This window comes from Oryzias latipes, chromosome 22, assembly GCF_002234675.1.
Source record: "Oryzias latipes chromosome 22, ASM223467v1".
In the NCBI taxonomy this organism is placed as follows: Eukaryota; Metazoa; Chordata; class Actinopteri; order Beloniformes; family Adrianichthyidae; genus Oryzias; species Oryzias latipes.
Window position 1 is genome coordinate 4886433 of NC_019880.2, and position 20317 is coordinate 4906749.

At 39.4% G+C, this 20317-nt stretch overlaps 2 protein-coding genes across 5 annotated transcripts in view; both read left to right on the plus strand.

The window, feature by feature from the left end:
• Positions 1-3679, plus strand: part of stard9 (StAR related lipid transfer domain containing 9) — a 37901-nt gene extending 34222 nt beyond the window's left edge. For all 4 annotated transcript variants that reach the window (XM_023951904.1, XM_023951905.1, XM_023951907.1 and 1 more), the window contains 2 exons: positions 53-211; positions 2370-3679. In XM_023951904.1, the coding sequence (XP_023807672.1) occupies positions 53-211; positions 2370-2471 (261 nt within the window). In that variant the 3' untranslated portion in view covers positions 2472-3679. The remainder of the gene's footprint in view (positions 1-52; positions 212-2369) is intronic.
• A 1250-nt stretch (positions 3680-4929) lies between these two features.
• LOC101175117 (spectrin beta chain, erythrocytic) overlaps positions 4930-20317 on the plus strand; it is a 45985-nt gene continuing 30597 nt past the window's right edge. Inside the window, exons 1-2 of the mRNA XM_011490164.3 lie at positions 4930-5097; positions 9878-10091. Of these exons, the coding sequence (XP_011488466.1) occupies positions 9944-10091 (148 nt within the window). The 5' untranslated portion in view covers positions 4930-5097; positions 9878-9943. The remainder of the gene's footprint in view (positions 5098-9877; positions 10092-20317) is intronic.

A 20317-nucleotide genomic window follows, 5' to 3' on the forward strand; every position in this document is an offset into this window, starting at 1 on the left:
ATCAAACGCTTCTCTGCCTGTTTTATTGATGCTCTTTCTGTTTCTGCCTCAGGGTGGCCTCTGCATTCTGGCAATGCGGTCTGTGTTTGACGAGTCTCTGCCTCGTCCCAGCGTTGACGCCATTCGGGGGGAGATGATGCCCAGCTGCTGGCTTCTGCAGCCACTCAGACGCAACGGAAAGGAGGCAACCAGAGTCATTTACCTTCTACAGGTATCTTTTCAAGAAACAGATCGTCTGCCTCTCCACAGAAATGTGGGATCATTGGTTTACTTGACTGTAGAACTAATTAATTATCATCATGAAGGTGCAGCAGAAATTAGGGACCAGGAGTGTCCATTAGGGGCTGTGGATTGTTCCTTAAGCCTTAGTCACAGTTGCCCTTGCTGGCGAATACGGGATGCTTGTGGGCAAAAAATTGGCAGCCCTGTAAGGGGCACAGAGGTGGCCAGCAGGAAAAAGCATGGTGGTCGACCGCTCGGTGAACCTGTCGAGCAAAAATGTTCATGCACATTGTTTTCTACAGGCATGCTGCTGGCGACCGGTTATAGCAAACATTTACACAACACGTAGTGCTGCGTTCCCACCCAACAAGATCTGCGCTTCAGGGGTGTCCTCACAAATACTTCACGATACACTTACCACACACAACAATGGTACATTCCATTTTCAGGGCATCCCTTAAGGGAACTGCAACAAAAACCTGCACTCTCCTTAAGATGCAGCCGCTCCTCTCCAATCCAAAATCCCAGAGCCCCCATGTGACCAAACCTTTAGGTGGAGATCAGATTAACAACTCAAGCTTTTACTGATCCAATCTTAATTCTTACTAGGGCTGCACGATATGAGGAAATCTCACGATTCCCGATATTAGTGATAAATACTGCGATGACGATATAATTGCAATACATGAACACTTAGCATAACAACCATAAACATACAACAGTTGAAATTAAACGCGAGTCAACAAACCTTAAATTATACTCCAAATGACTCTAGTCTAACATAAAAGGGCTCCATCTGATTTTTCAAATGCATAAAGGGATTAATTTGACTCGTTAAATACTTCAAGCTGTCATAGGATTATTTTAGCTCATTTAAGGTTCCTATTTATCGCAATTTTCAACAACTTCTGCGACATGTATTTAGCACAGCTTGATTTATCGCGATTATGATAAATGTGCAATTTATTGTGTAGGCTTAATTTATTACAATTTAATATATTATATTTGAATGGTTGCTATATGTTCAAATGATGCACGAAAATAAAATATTATGTATTTAAACACCATAACTTATATCTTCATTACGACCATGAGATCAGAATCAACAAAACACAAAAAAACTAAGATTTTTATGAAGAAAGAAATGATATTTGTCACTTTAAACTACCTTTTTCTGTCAACTTCCTGGTTAACTCCACCAATGAGCAAAACAAACATCACTGTTGCGTTGCATCATGAACAGCAAATAGTGATAATGGTCGCCACAGTTTTTTCATCATCATTCATGAAGACTCAGCAACACCTCAATAAAAATGACTCGGAAAACAACTAGAAAACACTCAAAGTCCTCAAATCTAAACCCACAACTGGGCTTCCACTAGACGTGTTTTATAAACCCCTTTTTTTCCCTCTTTAGTGGAAAAAGACCAAAAAACTCCCACAGTTTAGATAAACATTTGTCATTTAAGTCTCATAATTGATCACCAGATTTTTGTAATATTCTTAATTTCATATTCATTATCATTTATAGCCAAATTGTCATCTTTTTTAAACCAAAATAATTTTGTTAGAATGTTTTTCCTTAAACTGAACTGCAGCATCATTTTTTTTTAATCTACATTAAAGACTCCATAGTTTTACTTTGAAAATGAGAACCTTCACCGACACTTTCTTTTGAAGGTTTAAGTACTTGCAGTGACAGTGGCGCATTGGGTTGAACACTGTTCTACAATTTTAGAAACGATAATCACATTTCCTGAAGACTGAACACTGTAATTATAGAAATTCCAAGTCAGCCGTCTTGGACGTCACAAATACTCCATTTCTCAGGAACAGCTCGTGAATATATTTCGGAAACGCGTTACAGCCCTAGTGTCCATTTCAGACGAGCCAGGAAGTGATGAAGACTGAGGCGGACTCTGCTCTGCTGAAAGAGCGCATGATGACTTCACAGCTCATCATTGGCAGGCTTCCCTCTATTAAAGAAATTGCTTTTATTGAGCCGAGCCTCTTGAATTAGCTTCTGTGTTTATCGTCGCAGCAGCGGATGCAGACTTGGCTATTTGTCTGCAGGAAAAGACTGATTACAAACATTTTTTTTGTTGATCAAGGGTCAACGCTTTTATTGTTTGATTGCTCCTCCCCAGCTGGACCTCGGATCGCCGTCGTTTCCTCGCCGGCTGCTGAGCTCTGTTGCCAGGAGACAGGCGGCCGTCATCGCTGATCTGGATGTTTTCCTCTCTTTGTAAACTAACTGCACATTAACAGTCGACACTTAGACTAACGAGGAGTCTCACCTATGTTTTACACACTTGAGTATCTCAGAGCACTGTCAAACTTTTTATGTATGAAGCTATTTTTATAATATACAATTTTGATATGTATTTGTCTACATGAATGTGTTTAGTGCTATGTTTTACCAAAGTTTCCATCCATTTGGCTTTAGATTAAGACCACTTTAAGGCATCAAAACGCCCTAAGACTCTAAAAATTGTAATTAAAGTTTTAAAACCAGTCGCTCCAAACACACAAACCATATGTATGTGGGGTAATACTTGCAAATTCCTTGTTAAGTCTCCTCAAATAGGATAAATAATCACTTTTCTTTATGCAGAAAAACTCATTCCACTATTGTAGGAACTAAAACTGTGATTCTCATGCAGTATTTTGTAACAAATCAGAAGAAGATTGCAGCTTTTCTGATAGGAAATCAATCAAAGAACAGGTGAGATGAACACACCCTAAAGTCTCTCTGAGATAATGCGCCTTCCTCCCAGCAAGAAGCACAAACGTGAACCTCAGCATTGCAGAAAATCCAAAAACCGTTTGGCAGCAAAACCTGAAGCTGCAACGAAACACAGCAGGGAGAGTTTTGCTGCCAACATGTGTGCCAGAGGATCTCCATCCCAGAGCGCACTGGTTCCTGCTGGAGTGACGAGCTTCATCCTGAGCTTTGGCGCTTTCATCTGCTCCATTGGAAAAGCTCTTTTACCTTACAAAGCTGTTCAAATTTTTTATAGGTTTGTTGATATTACAAATAAAACAAATGATTCTTTCTTTTCGTTTCGTGTTTAAGCCATAGAAGTTGATCACATTCAGAAAAGCTCCTAAAAACAGGTCATATGTTATATGAAGCCATAAGATTGAAACATGTTAAAGCTCCAAAAATCTGTAGTGTGGACTGAACCAAAGACAAACGGGTGCAATAAGGAAATTCAACGACATTTTGTTTTTATTTATATTATTTTAAACTTGTATATTTGTAAAACGTCATATTTATGTATTTTGCTTTAAATGTTGGACTTTTTTTGTTAAGTATCTGTGAAGAATTTTTGAAGGAACTTTTTTGTTTTTTTGGCTTGTTTAAAAATGCAAAATATGTTGATTTTCTGATAAAAAGTGGGATTAAAAGTGTGTTGTTGTTTTTTTACCAAATAAAGTAAAGTGAAGTAAAATACGTGCCAGGTGTCATATTTTATTGGTTTTTATGTTTTTTTTTTTTCATTTATTGTTTTCTACCTTTGTCTTATGTTCATGATTTAAAGCTTTGCTTTGCTAAGTTAAACTTTGATCATCAAGTGTAGTGTCAGGGTGGGAGTTAAGACAACATTTTATTGCTTTTACCATAGATCTAATGTGCTTAAAGAGCACAAAGAGTTTCAAAATAAAACAGAAGTTCAAACCTTATAAGGTTTGTTGGGACCAGGTAAGAATGATAAAACTGTCCTAAAATGCAGAATAATAATCTTTGTTTAGAGTTTTTATGAATGAACAGGATCAAGAAAGATCCATTTGAATGTAATTATTGAGAATATGTTATGTAAAACAGTATGGCAGCAAAAAATGAACAAAAATATACCAATAAAATAAGATGTGACACAAACAACAAATAGCAGTTCATGAATTTAGATTAAAATTTAATTTCTTTTTAGTCACTACCATTAATTGGTCATACTTTTTTCCGATTTGTTAAATCTTAAATGGTGTAAGAAAAGCCTGAAATATGGAAAAGTGAAGCAAAAACACATTCTTTGTTCAGAACAATGTCTCACTTCTGTCATTTTTCTTTGTAAAATATCTTTTACTGCTTTTTTAGAAAGGATTTATTAGAAATAATTACTTAAAAGCAACAAAACTTGTAAGGAAGGAAGAATCTTAGACACTAGGATTTGATCATTAAACATGACTCCACCAGTGTCCAACGGGTGGCAGATCTTGACCTCGCCCAGAACATTATGTTCTGTTTACTCTGAGTTAAAACAATTAGGAATAAAACTAAATCCCCAGTGCAGAATACAAACTATTGAAGATTTTATGTGAAATGCGAAGCTCTTTTTATTTGATTCAAATAATTATTTGAAAAGTTGATGTCTGCTTGATTCGTTTTATCCGCTTCCACTGGTTTTTGTGGATTTAAAAGTCTATAAAAGTACATTTTAAAGTTTTTGAAGTTGTTTAACGTTTTTGTGGCAGATGTCTGTCTCACTATTTGACAGGTGTCCTCTGTGTCACATCTGTCAGGGGCTTGGAAGGCGTGTGGGTGATGTGCGCGCGCGCGATTAGGCCCGCGCGCGGGGCGGGGCGGGGGTGGGTGAGCCCTCGTGAAGTGCCTCTGCCATTTAGAGTCACCAGCTCTCGTCAGGAATGTCCGTCCGCGCGCTCAGAGCATGCTCATGCTCTTTATTTTTAACCAGGCAGGGTGGGTCCGGAGCGCGCGGCGCTTCTGCCCCCCCCCCCCCCTTCCCTCGTGCAGGACAGGTGAAGTCGCGCGCGCTCTGACCAGGACCCACTCACTTCAATGGGATTAAAAGCGGTTTGTTTGCAGGAAGAAAGTTCAAGATAACCTGGACTCAAAGTCAAACACGCCCTGAACAGGTGAGTAGAAACAATAAATATTATTTATAGAAACTATAAACAATAGTTAATGTGTTTGGAGCACTAACAAGTCTATCCAAAGCACCAGTTGAATCAAAATAAACTAAAGTTTTGCTAAACAAAATTATCCAACAAAAATAACGCAAACCTTTCTATTCGTTTGTTTTATTGATAAAACAATGTTTTTAATAGAGGGATATGAAGGGGAAAAAAGTTCTTGCCTTACCAACACGGATTTAAATAGCAAAGTATTAACCTAAGAATGACCTCTGTAAAGAATATAATGTAAGTTATTTATGAGTATATTTTCAGTACTTTAGAGTCAAATGGAGTAACTTTATTTTCTATTTTCTTCCACTAAAAACTTGTCACATCCACCATGAATGTTTGCCTAAGATACAGTAAATTCCAGTTTAACGTTTTTAAAAAAAAATGTTTTCTTTCTAAAGAAACATCTCCTATTGGATTTTTTTATTTTCTAAAAAACCGATAAAAGTTTGTTGACTTTTGGCACAAAGGAAAAAAAATGTCTTGGCAAAAGCGGCGCTGCAGTCCGGTCCCCTTAAAAGGACAAGTGTGGCGCATGTCAGGACCTTCAGTGTAAACACACTCCTGCAGGAGTTTACCATCGACTCTGTGTCCTACCACACTGTCATGATATTGTTGTTAAAGTCAGTGGTTTCACGTTTTATTCATTCGATTATTTTTTATTTGCAGTTTTTAAATGAACTACTTAAAAAGCATTGGATGACGTGTTTGCTCTGTTTTGGTTTCAATGTGCCAAAATAAACACGTGCACAGACCTCCTCTTCCTCCTCTACAGTTGCTGCTAAAGTTTGCCTAACACACATTGTCTAATATCTCTTATTTCATCTTCTTCATCTGATTGTGTGCAGCTCAGAGTTCTGATCAAAAAAAAAAAGAATCTGAGTTGTTATGAAGTTTACATCAGGTGCTTCACTGATGTTTGCAGCAAGCAGTGAATTTAAAACCCCACACATTTTTAGGTCTACATTACTTGTCTATGAAGACTCTCAGTCATCCAGGTTGGTTCCATTGTAGTAGGTTTAGGGGTTGTCATCTGGACTTGATTTTAAAGTTAGAAGACATTTCGCAGATCGCAGAGCCAACCAAAGTGGACCTGAGTCTGCAGTGCATCTCCACCTGAAGGCCACAAACCACTCGTTCGAGGACGGTGAAGTACGAATTCCAGCCAGAGAGAAAGGATGGTTTGAGCGAGGAGTGAAAAAAGCCATCTTTGTCAAGAAGGATAAACCTTCTCTTAATAAGAATGACGGTCTCAGGCTTATTCTTCCATCTATCTACGGCAGTGTTTTGAAACCTAAACAAACCAAACCAGTTCCACCTGGTTTGTAAACAGCTGAAAGAGATGACCAGTTGGGGAGGGAGTCACTGGCTCCCCAACCCCCAGCTGAGGACAAATGACTCTAAACGACCTGAAACCATGGAGGCTACGTTGACAATACCATCCAGTTTCAGGTCTGACTCCTCCCCCATGAGCACATATATACCAGCTCTTCGACCAGCTAATTCAGAATTGACAAAGCCCCTTGGATAAGAGGTGAAACGTCTTCTAACTTTAAAACTAAGTCCAGATGACAACCCCTAAACCTACTGCAAAAGTCTACATGATTTACAGATCCAAACAAAAACAAAAAAAACGTGTCCTACAAAAAGCAAGATAGACTTCACTATACCTGTGTTAATAGAAATAAAACTTTTATTCTGAAATTTTCTTACTTTTAAGAGGCTTTCAGACCAAATTGTTAACCTTTTTTGGAATGAACAGCCACAAGAATACTGCTTTAACATTCTATACTACAACAATAAGAAAAAAGTAGAGAAGTTTCTTCATTTGTCATAACAAAATGTTGGTGGCTTTTTAGATAAAAACTTAAAAGACAACAGAAATTAGGCATGAAAGAGCAATAAACAAATGAAAGTACCAAACCATTGCAGATCAGAATGTGTTTATGATGATGCTAATAACACTAGCAAAAGTATTACACTTGAATTTCAGTTTATTCAGTACAAGTATAGAAAGTATATTGTAGATCATGTACATGCAGTATAGGAAGTATACTAGTAGAATAATTCTTCAGACTCACTTGGAATAATTTAAGTTTACAAAATATAGATGGTATATAAAAAGTAAACTTCAAGTGTACTGCCTCACTTTTACTATAGACTAATAGTGGATTATAAATGGATAAATGGATGAATGGATAATAAATGGATTACTTCTGCTACTTTTTGATGGTTTTGAGCTTAAAACAGGAAGCTTTGAAAATCAGTTTCTGATTACTGTTTTAATTCAAGTTTGTTATGTAAACCTCTGTATTTAGGACAGTTTTTGGAGCTCAAACTGCTGTGTCGTTCCAGACTTGATGGATAAAGTTTAATCATGTATTTCTGGGAAGTTGTTTTCTGCTGCTGGAGGGGAACCATCTCTTCTTCTCTGTTCGATGTACTTTTTTTTTCCTCCATGCGATGTGAAGTTTATACTGATCTGCAGCCGACAGGCCGACCTATTGTTAGCGAGCTGCTATGTGCTGCTCAAGGACACAACAAAAGGACACGAGGACACTTTTAGCGTCCACAGCATTCAGTGAACTCCTTTGCTCCCCTGTTTTTTCTGCTCAGCTCCAAATGAAGACACATCTGCATGGATCTCAGTCTGCTCTAGTTACTGTCTGCCAGCTCAGGCCTCAGACAAGATGAGAGTCCTGCACTTTAGTGGAAAACTGTCAGAGTTTGTGCCGTAGTCCTGGCCAGGTTGGCCTGAGATGATAAGGATATCCCCCCAGTGGTGGGTGGAGCGTCCCAGCGGTGATATCAGGCCTCTGCAGAGGGCTGATACGGGGCAGGAGGAGGAGGAGGGAGACCTGGAGGATGGCATCATAGCACGTCACCGGGGGCCATTTCTCTGAATGCACCTTACAAACAGTCACTGTGGTGATTCTATGAATTTAACTGCCTCTGCAAAGAAACACAGTTTAGTCTGCTGGAATGGTTTACTTTTTTTCTATTTTTTGAGCTAAATTCACCATCAGCTGCACAACTTTAGGAAATGAGACTAATATTTAAAAAAAAAGTAGGATTTGTGTCTAAAAAAAACAATTGAAGAGATGCCCCACTCGCTTAAAACCCAACGCCTGAACACGTTTTAGTTTCTACATCACTGAGGATTTGCAAAAATATTTTGCAGTCAGAATTAGTTCATATATATTTGTTATTTGTTTTAAATCTGATTGTTTGAAAAAATGTAGGTGATTCCCTTTAAATTTGCAGAACAAGGCTGCAGTTTTGATCAATGTTCAATAAATCAACAGTTTAATATCCTCAACTTTCTTAGATTCATGAAATTTAAAGCATAATTATTAGTTATCGTAAACAACAATATGAATTCTAAAATTGTATTTGAATGGAAAATCCGTTACTTGATTTGAATCGTCACTTGAAGAATTCCAAATCGATTCATCTTATGTATGAATCAAACTTTTTAAAGAAATTTTCACCTAAAATTCTGTTTCTGTGAGTAAATCATTTAATTAATTATAATATTAGTGATAAAACTTTAATTCTTATTCTGTTTAAACCCCTTATGTTCAAACTGATTTCCATAAACAAAGTATAATTAAACACTAATATTAAATAGTGAGCTTATAAATCAAATAACTCCTATTTTTGGGAGTAAAACCCATATTGATGTTCAAAAAACAGATGAAGGCTTTTGCCTTTGTGGGAATTTTTCAGTTTTTAAAAACAAATACATGTCTAAATCTGTAATTTGGGAAATTTGAACCAAAATTATTCTTGGTTAAGTTCAAAAATACTTTTATGGAGCCACAAAAATAATACAAATCAACAAAATAAGTATAAATAAGTAAAAAATAAAGTTATGATTACATTTCTACATAGAAAAACATTTGATAACTTCAAAATCTAAAACTATAAACTAAATGTACTGAGTATAATTAGTCATCCTTTGTGTTTTTTGTATTACTGTGTAGTGTTTATCTCACGTTGCTCCCTTAATGAAAGTGCACAAACACACGCCACATTTTCAATATTGTTCGGCGCCATATTCAAACGACGGCGGCTTCTGCATGCAGAAGGGATCACCCCCCCCCAGTGTGACATGATAAGCGAGCTATGCTGCAGCCAGATAGAGCTATCTGACCAGCTACGCTTCAAACACTTCAACCCGCCATTCCACGCAAAGAACGTTTCGACTGAGGAGGCACATGCACAAAATGGAGGGAGGTGGCGGGGCGGCGCCGGAGCGTCCCAAAGCAGGTTTCTTTTGTGATTTCCGTAGATTCTGCATTAAATCTCTTTGGGGTGGGACTCCACCGCAGTCACAGGTGGTCTTCAGCAGTCAACAACAGACGCATTTAGGAATAACAGCAAATATGGCGAAAGCATTAAAGTCTCTGGAGATCAGTGAAAGCTAAAGGAGAAATCTCTGACATTTTTGTGATTCCTTGATTTAGTTCATGGAAAAATGATTCAAAAATTCACATTTAAATGTGGTTCTTGAGTTTGTTGTTGCAGGATTTACAGGATAACTCTGCTTCAGTGACAGATACTAATGTAATGTTGCATTTTGACCCCAGATCTGATTTTGTCTTGCCATTTTGTTTCCTTACAATAAGGTAGAAATTATTTCCTGTCCTTTGTCTGAGCAAACATCAGCTGCCTTGAAAGCAGAATTGTCCTAAACGTTGTGTTATTTCATCTTTTACGTTTGTTTCAGACATTCAGCAACGCTTGAGGACGCCAGCTGCCGTCCCCCCGCCTGCCCGCCACGCTGGCCACCGCCATGACTTCCACCAAAGATTTTGACAACGTGGAGATCACGCAGCAGTACAGCCGCATCAACACCCGCTTTGAGCTCTCCGACGAGGAACTAGACAACGACAACAGCTCTGCCAGGCTTTTCGAGCGCTCACGCATCAAGGCCCTCGCAGGTGAGTTCCTGCATGGTAAACAGGCTGCGCCCGCTGTCCCGCGCTGTTGGGATGACAGTCTTTTTGATGGTGGGAAGGTCGTGCCCTTCCCACCCCTCTGCATTGCTCAAGCAGACTTTAATGAGCGGCCTACCAGAGAAATATGACAAAAATCCCATCACGGGCGATGTTAGGGTGAGTGCGGTGGCGTTTGTGTGTCCATGCATCCACCCCTCACCCCCAAAATCTAGCAGTTGACTCCCCCTCCAGCCCCTATGGATGTGAAGGGATCACTTACACATTCTCAGAGCATCTACAGACCCCGACAGCTGCCCCGACCGACGGCCGCTCCTCTGACATTTCTGACGGAGCTGGTATGCTGCACTCCACCTGTGGGACGGCTGCTGGGGGGGTTAAAAATACCAGCTTTTCTGTGGCGGAAAAAAAAAACTGGAGTTGTGGGTCATGCTATTTTTATGTGTGTGAAGCTGCAGACACGGAATCAGATCGGGGGGGGTGTTCAAATATGGCCTCTAAATAGTCAAATTTTTTAAATTTCACACACGTTGCTAGCTTAAGTTCGCAACTACAGTTGAGACCATGAAACCTGTTGCCAAGGAAATCCCAAAATTTACTTGAGCTGATTATAATAATTACCTCACATTACGTAAGGGTCAATGGCCGACGAGGTGTGCGTTATTACTTTTTAACGCATGCCGTTAATAATGCACACTTCGAAGGCCATTAACCCGCAAACATATTAACCAGTTTTTAGTCCTTACAAAACATTTAAGCTAGGTGACCGGAACTTCTTTTTTTACTGTGCGGTTATCAGGTTTTAACGCACACCCAGCAGCCAATCAGAATCGAGTATTCACCCGGACCATGGTATAAAACGATATAATGCGGCACTATGTAGTGCCCTGGATTTTAAAAGCAATTTGGACACCATGTTCACTACTTTTTTTGTTTTTTTTACACGGCGGATATGACGTCATCGACTTCACGAAGTTAAAATCTCATATGAGGGTTTTGCGACGGTTGTTTATGAGTCCTGAGTTCTGAAGATAAAAACGTTGATGGTTTATTAAAAAAACATATTTAGATAAAATTTTCTGGCAAAAATCGTTCCGACGCAATGCATTGTGGTCTATATTGACACACTGGTCTTTTGCAGAGACGTCTGTGTCTAGGGCACTCGATTTTGGAATTGTAGATTTGGATAGCACTACAAAATGGCAAACGCACTATAAAGTGCACTATGTGGTTAGTAGTGAAGGAAAGGAACACCACCTTTGCCACCTGACCAGGGTGGCAGTGGCAGAGGGGCGTGTAACAGTCATTCAGCCAGTAGGGCGAGCCAGGAGGGAGTGGCGAGGGCAGGGACAGGTAGCGTCTGGGTGTCATAGAACGCCTGTCGAGGCTTTAAATCTGTTTACTTCTGTTTTTTTTTGTACTTGAAGGTGGGACCGTCCTCAAGCGAAGATACTCAGCTGTGTTTACACACAGAAGTGTTTTTGGCCTATTTTTATTTTTTACAAAAAAGCTGCAGGTGTTTTCAATTCAATTCAATTTTATTTATATAGCCCAAAATCACAACAATAGACATCTCAATGGGCATCATGCCAATAAATTGTTTGATTTAGGCCCCAAATTTGTGATTCTTATAATGTTTAATCAATTAATTAATTTGAATTATTGTGTAAATTATTCAGATCCATTCTTCTGTCATGTTTTCCTTTTGGCTTTTCTGGACTGTCCTGGACCGGAATCCCGGACGGGACTGTACCTGTTTTCATCACGCTTGAGTGCAGTCATCTAAAAGTCCCAACATGTCAGTCCTGTTGTTGACTCTAAAGAGCAGGCATGGCTGTTTGTCTCTTGAAAGGGCGCTTCGCCCTGTGACAGCTGGGATGGACTGCAGCTCCTCTGCAAACCCAGCGCTGCACTAAAACTGCTATCGACTAACCATGGATTCCAAATTTACAGCCTGGTTTGCGGGTTTGAGTCCTACTGCGGTTTGAGTTTTTGTTTCTGGGAATGTTTGTTCTTTCATTTCAATATAAAGTACAGAGATGTTTAATGGAAGGAAGTATGTAGACTTTTAAAGGTTATTCCTGCACCCAAAAGGCATCAGAGAAAGTGGACACTGCAGAAGATGAATTAGACACAAAAATTCACCTTAACATCTAAGTTTTGGTCGTCTTTTCTTGTGCGTTAAGTTTAACTTTTGTCATCCTAAGGTTTTCACTTGTTTTCTATGTTCACTGGAAAAATGTCCCACTCAGAACAAGTTTAAAAAAATAGAAAGTTAGATGTTTTTCCAATGTTATAAGTGAAAAAAAAGATCACTCAGTGCAACTAGAAGAATTTGATTTCTTAAAATAAATGTCTTGTCTGTTTTGGACACATTTCTTTTACCTATAAACACTAATTTTAGCAAAATTTTTCTGATGACTGAAAATGTTATCTTAAAAAAGCAGCCATTTTTAAAACTTAACTACAGACTGATTTTTATAGCTATATTGGTCACACAGGAGATTTTGCTCTGTCATTTTACATTTAAGTCTTTACTGTGTTTGATTTTTTTTTTTTACTTCAAGTTTTTCTATTTTTTAACTCATTTATAAAATTTGTTTCTAACAGTTTTTATTATGTTTAGGTTTGATGTACACCTCTTTGTTTCAATTTTTAATTGGCTTAAAGCACTTTCTAAAAAGAGACGACGATGATAAAGATGATGAGGTATTGCTTCAAAAAGTTAACCTACAAGTTCATACTTTTCCCCCAAAATATCCTATTTGAAATAGGATGAGATTTAATGTTTTTGATTTGTTCATCAACTCCCCCCCCCCCCCCCTTTAGCTCGATTGGAGCTGGAATTCATAAGACAGATCCAAATATTTGAGTTATTTATTTATTTTGGTTCTTGTCGTCTTCTCCACACTCGTCCTGCAGTCGAGGTAAAGGCGGCTACGTCTGTGTGAGATTGTCTATTTATTGCATTAGCGTGCTGCTCTGATGTTTTTGTAATGTAATCAGTGTTTCCTGTCAGTGAGTGAGATGGAGAGAAGGTGATGGAGAGAAGCTGAGAGATAAGAGGTGCTAAACGATACCCACCGCTGCAAATACAGCTTCTGAGCTGTGGAAGTAAACCATGCATGTGTTCAGATTTCACACAAAATTACATCTTACCAGGAATATCTGGCTTAATTTTGAGTCAAATTGAATTTTTCTACTTTGTATAGGACGGAAGGATTTAGGAGGTATTATTTTAACAAGGTAGATTCACTTCTATTTTACAAAAACATCTAAAATTCTCGTGGAATAAGTTAAAACCAACCTGCCAACAGTACAAGATAACACAACTTGCAACTAAATGGTTGATTATTTTGTTCTTTTGGTAGATTTTTTAATTTCAAGTGATTTTTTTTAGATTTAGAATCTACTTACAAATAAACAGATAATTCTAATAGCTTCTATCGTGAAATGTTTCCTCTTAAAGACCCACTCTGATGAAAATTATGTTTTTTGTGTTTTTAGCACAGAATTGTGGCATTTTTGTGAAGATAGGGGACATATCACAGTGGGGACAGTCACTTTATTTTTTTCTCATTTTATAGTCACTTTATTTTTTTCGTCCTATTCTATTTTATTTTGTATTTTTGAAGTTAGATTCCCTGTTTAGACTGGAGTTTGAATAGAAACGGAATTTCAATTTCCATGTATGTGAAAACATCATAGAGATTGACAATAAAGTTTACTTTGACTTGACTTGATATATAAAGAAAATTAAGCTTAAAGTTACATTTTTTAAGATTTCTGTATTTAAATTGTTGTTAATCAGGGACAGACGGAAAAAAAAACGCAGTTTGAAAAAGGGCCTATTTGTGACGTAGAAAATACATTGGGCAGGCCATAAGCTCCTTCCTCAGAGCTCTCTTTAGGGGGGAAGGGGAATTGGGGGCGGGGTTGCTACATGCCAACGGTCCCGCCTGCAACTCAGAGGGACATTCTTTACTGCCACTATGCAGAAACTGAAAGTTTTTTGGCCAAATATGATATAATCATAGCTAAAAGACCACTAGGAGCGCTTTCAAACAGTTAAAAGAAGGATTGGAGCTTATTAGGGGTGTAACATTAAATTGACCTGATCAATGAATTGATTAATTCAACCAGACCAATCCGTCCAAATCAACCTATACCATTAAATAATCATTCCAAAACAAATACATTGTTTATAATCAATATTGGAAAATACTATTTTGATTGAGGCACGGTAAGTTTACTTTACAATAACGTTAAAACGACCATCACCTGATGGCAGCAAAAACTGATCAAGTCATCATCCCAGTCCAATGTGTGAAAAAAAATTCAATTTAGCTAAGACATGTGACTATTCACAATGTTCTAATAATGTTTCTTTTGGATTATTTGATACGGAAAAACAACAACTTTATGAAAGTAAAATGTAAATGGATTTGTCATTAATTCTTGTTTATTTGTTTATTTGCACACATAACTAATTTGCACTTGATTATCTTGCAAGAAATACCAGGAATCTGATTAACGTCTCCTGCAATGTTCAGTACCAGGTATTTCTCTCTGAGTCACACTGGCTAAAGTTTTGGGTAAAGATGTCCTGGATCAATTTTTGGTCAATGAATCGGATCGTTCAAAATCAACCAATAACCAGAATCGTATCAGAAACCACAAATTATGATATGAACCGTTGTTAAAATGAAAGATTACACCTCTAGAGCTGATATCAATTTGACTTCAAATGAGACTTTGTAGAGCTTTTCGGTGTATCAGGGTGTTGGATTAACACTGGTGCACAGAATCCCTCCCCAGGTTGCTGTTTACTGATATTAGTTGGGGGGTGTGGGGGTGGGAACACGTGTACGCACTGGGGCATATTGCATGCATGGATGAGGCTGGAAAAACCACTTTGAACGGAAGACTGAGCCCCCGCGCCGCATGAAAGAGGAGGCAGAGCATCATGACGGTAACAGTGAGGAGAGAGGGAGGAAGGAGGGAGGGAAGGAGCGGGAGTGAAAACGAGAGGGGTCTGGAAAGGAGGACAAAGAGCCAGGAGACAGGAAAAGAAAAAGGCGCTCCTGAGGTTGTTGTTGTCATTGTCTGCGGGGGTCAGGATGAGCAGCCCCTGCCTGCTGCGCGCGGCCCCCATAAACCAGCCTCGGCTCAGAGAGGTCAAGATCAGCCTGAAGGCCGGCGGCAGGGAAAGCGGAGCCCTACGGAGCAGCGCTGGAAGCGTAAAGGAGGGGGCGACCCGGCCTCACGTCCCGGTGGAGAAAGATGCGCGGGTCGGCATGAGCGGCAGCCGGAGCAGGAGCACGCCCCCGGTCCGAGCCCAGAGAGCCGACAGCAGGAAGGCCGTCAGGGGAGGCAAGCGGCAGGAGCACCACCCGGAGACCAATGGCACCACCCTGCACGTCCCGATCAATGCAGTGCCCGCCAGGGTATCCCTGTTCTCCTCTTCATCGTCCTCGTCCTCCTCCTGCACCCCCAGACATCAGAGGCCCTCTCACCTTTCCCCCGCTCCCCTCCTCTCCACCTCCTCTTCCTCTTCCTCTGCCAAAAGTATGAAGCGGGCGCGCTGGTTGAGTTACAGCACCTCCAACATCTACTTCAATTCCATCCTGGACGGACGCTTCAGGCAGCTGCAAGGTACCAAAGAGTGTGGTGTGGTGTGGTGTGGCGTGGCGTGGCGTGGCGTGGTGTGGCGTGGCGTGGCGTGGCGTGGCGGCGTGTGTCAAAGTTTGTCCATCTTCCTCACGAGTGACAGGGATGGAGCGCGGCGGTCCAGCCAGGCCCCTCCCATCTGCTTTCAGAGCATTTAGGCCGGTGAAAGCAGAAGGTTTCAGCTGTCATGAGAGAAACGGAGAAGTTAGCTTGTCAAACTGGGTCTGGAATCTGCTGTAAAGATAAAAACATCAACCATGAAAACGACCTTTTGAAGAGGATTGTCTGTGGTTATGTATTTTTAGAAAGTCGCAGCTCTGCCCCAATTGTTCACTGATGGTCCTTAATTATTTATTCTCAAACACTTAAACTAACGGTGATGCTTACTTTGCCAAACTATTATTGTCAGTGCGATTATTATAATTCAGTATTATAGTTTGTGCTTGTTTAATATATTGTTTAATTTGATTTCTATGAGTAGTTTTGTATATATAATTTTTCTGTCATTTAACTTCTTTTTGGTTCTATCTTTACATTTTTCCTTCTTTAATGTCAAAAATATTGCATTTTTTTTTATTAAATGGTTTTTGTACACTTCGTTTACTATGTTGAATGAATCGACATGGCCTTTCCCCTTTTGGTTTCACACAAAGCGTTGGTTTCCCACTTCGTCCGCCTGCATGATTGCATCGGAGCTGTGAGTAATAATCAATTCCTGCGATGCTTTCACTTCTCCCCGCCTGCATTATTAAGGCTTTAGGAACGAGCCGTGCCGTCACTGTGGATTTTTGTGAGTTTGAACTGCGATCAAACTCCCTTGATGACAGAAGTGCATTAGCGAGAGGAAGAAAATGGAGGAGACGGCACAGGAACAGAAGCGAAAGCATTTTCTTCCTCTGTCTGATTTCAATAATGGACTTTTTTGGAGAGCTGCCACTGATCCTTGAGGTTTCCGGAGCTTTTCCAAATCAGAGATACATGCGACGGGATGTGGCAGAGGTTTTGATCCACCAACTGCATGAAAAATTCCACCCAAAGTCCAGGATTGGTGACAAATAATCAGAAAAAAGTCAAAGAAATAGATTTATGTGTATATTGATTTGAGCAAGTCAACCTTCTTTTGAAGTTTAACATCTTGCTCTTCAGCTGGTATTGCTCTTCTTGCTGGGAAAAATCATCTCCTCGTCCTCTTTTAATTCCGCTAATGCTCTGCCTGGCGTTAATAAAGCTTGGGAAAATCAAAAGCCCATCAATCTGTTGTTCAGCAGCAGCATCAGGGTGACGGGTCGTCCTGGACAACTGCAAATGAAGAGGATGCTTCTCGGCCGTCTGGCGGTCATGCCGGCAGTGGCTGGACTTGTGGCGCTCGGCTACTTCTATGCCACATCCAGCAAGAGCTGACTGTGGGAAAAATACCCACCAGGCTGTAAACAGGGAAAATCCATCAGCATGAATAAGTCATGGGGCTTTCTCTGGAGTCAAAGAGCGGATCACAAAGTAAAGGCATGTGAAACAGAGGAATGTTTAGTACGTTACCAGACGGGGGGCTTTATGGGGGGGTATGGAGCTTAAGAGCGAAGGATGCCTCGGCAAGTCCAGTCAGCAAAAACTGCAAGTACTCAAACGCAGCATAATGTTGACAGAAAGCACAGCTGCTTTCGTTCCAGCTGCACCAACGACACGAGGTGCTGACTCTCCACAAACCTCAAATACAGAAGAACCGCAGGAGATTTCCTGAAAAAACATGACTTTTTAGTCATTTTTTTTTCTTTTTCAAACAAAAATCAGATTCGTTTTTATGTAAAAAATGGAATTCATTTAAATGTATACCACTGTTGGGTTAAATTAGGTGAAATCTGGTTTTCATAGCGAAAGAAAATCAGGAAAATTTGACAAATAAATGGGAGTTTATTTGACTCAAAATGTTATCAGAGCTGTGATCTTTTAGACTAAAGTCAAATAGATTTAATATTTTGGCATTAAAGACCCACTCCGATCATCTTTTCATCTGTTTTCAAAGCATTCCCGGTGGTCTTCATTGATTGATTGTGCTGTTTTTAGCCAAAAATCAAAAACCTGTGTCATTTTCTAGGACATAGTTTCTGCAGAGCAGCAATAGTGTATTAGGAATTCACCTCCAAGTTGTTGGAAACCCCCGTCCCCTCTTCCCTTCCCCGTTGCTAGGAGCTCAGTGCATTTACTCTACTTTGCCCCGCCCCTATTTCCCCTTTTCTGGAATTTCGTTGAGATGGGCGGAGTAAACTCCAGTCAATGTGGGCGGGATCTTGGGTTCAAACACTGCAGAGAACAGACTGACCTATAAGAAGACGCGTTCAGTCAGTGAGGAGCGTGAAAGAAGAACGGCATGTGCAGAAAGTGGTGCATAATTGCTTTTGGTATCGACAGCTTTACATTAACAGGTTAACAGGTGAAGGTAACATCATTTAAGCTGAGGGAGATGGTTGTGGTGGTGGTGGTGGTGGGGGGGGGGGGGGGGGATTGGCCATAATGGAGAGTAGTTCCCTCAGTGACCTCTGGCTTTTCACTGTCTTAAAGATTTTTCAGGTTTCAATGTTTTCGTCTTGCAGCGCACATTTTTAGGGAGCAGAGTCGCTCTGCTTTGTGCTCTGGACGTATTCTGATGTTTAAAGACCCACTTTGATGAAAATTGTTTGTTTTTATCATGTTCTTGTGGCATTTTTCTGATGTTGGAGGGCATTTATAGAGAAACTGAAGCTTAAAGATGCATTTCTGAGTATTTCTTTCTTTCAAATTGTTGTAAATCTGGAGCAGACATTAAAATTCAGTTTAAAGTAAGAGCATATTTGTGACAAATAAATGCTCTGCTCTGAGCTCTTACCAACGGGGAGGGGAAGGGGGGGGGCGGGTTGCTCCAAGCCATTGGTCCGGCTCACAACTCAGTCCTAGAAAACAAAGCAGCTAAATCATAAATACATGTTAATTGAAGTTGATTAGTTAATTGACTTCAATTAACTAGTTAATTAATTAGTTAGTTGAAGTGGGTTATCTAGGCATTTTGCAGTGTGTAGATGGTTTGATTCCAGCTGGTTACCCCCTCCACCACAAACTCCAAAGCTTTCCTGAATACTGAACAGTCATCGGCGAGCTCTCAAAGTCCTAAAACTCTTCCTCAAGTTTCAATTGAATGCAGAATGCGGAGCCTTCAGTGTATGTTTTAATAATTTGTGTCTAATGTTTTTAGTGTTTGACAGGTCTGTGCTGCCATCAAGTCAGTTTAGCATCAGGACCAACCCCCTCACTACCCCCCCCCCCCCCCACACACACACACACAGACACACAGACACACAGACATAATGCTAGAATATGAGCAGACAAAGGTGAGATGTTATTCTCAGATCTTAAAGTTGTCCTTTTTCAATTCCACTTCTCGCCATCCTAAATAAGAAAGAGGGAGATGAAGTCATTTCATCTCCCTGCTTTAGTTTGTAATGATTTCTATTGCAGCAACTTGCCTATTTTTAGTTCAGTGTCATTTTGCTCCGGGTGTTATTGAGCTGTTGTCAATACAATAAGTTGTTGGATTGATCTGGGATCTTGTTTCTCTTCTTTGTGAAATCTAAGGTTATGTTATTTCGTTACATTTGAGAACACCAGGAAGAGTGTATTGTGTGTTAAAGAGTCTATATTATGAAAAATCTACCTTTTTTTTAGCTTTTAAGTGTATTTTAATGTTAATATCTCACAAAAGAAACCCCAAAGTTGTATTTTGTGGTGTGGTGACGTAGATATGGATAAGGTTTAGCTTGAGGAAAGAATGATATAAGCCCTACAAAAAACAAAAGACAAGAAGAAACCAGAAAAGGTAGAATATTGAACATTATTGGATTGGATGATGACATATCACTTCATGTCAAATTCAAATAACGATACTTTTTTTTCTTTTTTTTTGTTAATCATTTCATTTTTAATCTGCTAATTACTTTTATTTTCAGATTTTTTTTTCTTTTTAACGAAAGCTGGAAAAGGTAGGTACAATAGGACATCGCTGATTGGATGATGACGTTTGTCCATCTTTTCAACCAGAGGTTATTTGGCATGAAGCGACACTAGATAGGCTTCGTATTAATCCTAAAATGTTATTAGTATTCGTATATTTGAAAAAACGTCAATTTGGGTCATAAATCAAATGTCTTCATCCAATTTTCCCAGTATTTAAGTTTTTTCTTCGTTTTTTAACATTTCATTTTGTTTTGTTTTGCTAATAGTTTCCTTTTTATTTTATTTTTTTTAAATATGGGCTATCTGAAATTTTTTTTTGTTTTCTAAAATATCAAGTAGTTTTTTTATGATTTCTTTTTAAATCTTGTGATCTTTATCGTGTTTTTTTTGCATCGAGTGATTTGTTGATGCGGTTTGCCTTCAGATGCGGTTTCGTCTTGTATCACTAGTGGTGTTGATTTGGTTTGATCCGCTGTAAAACCTCCGATGGAATTGTGGGATTAGGCAGAGCCTTCTTTTTGTCTAAAGAGAGCTCAAAGCTGTTGTTCAGCAGTGAGTTT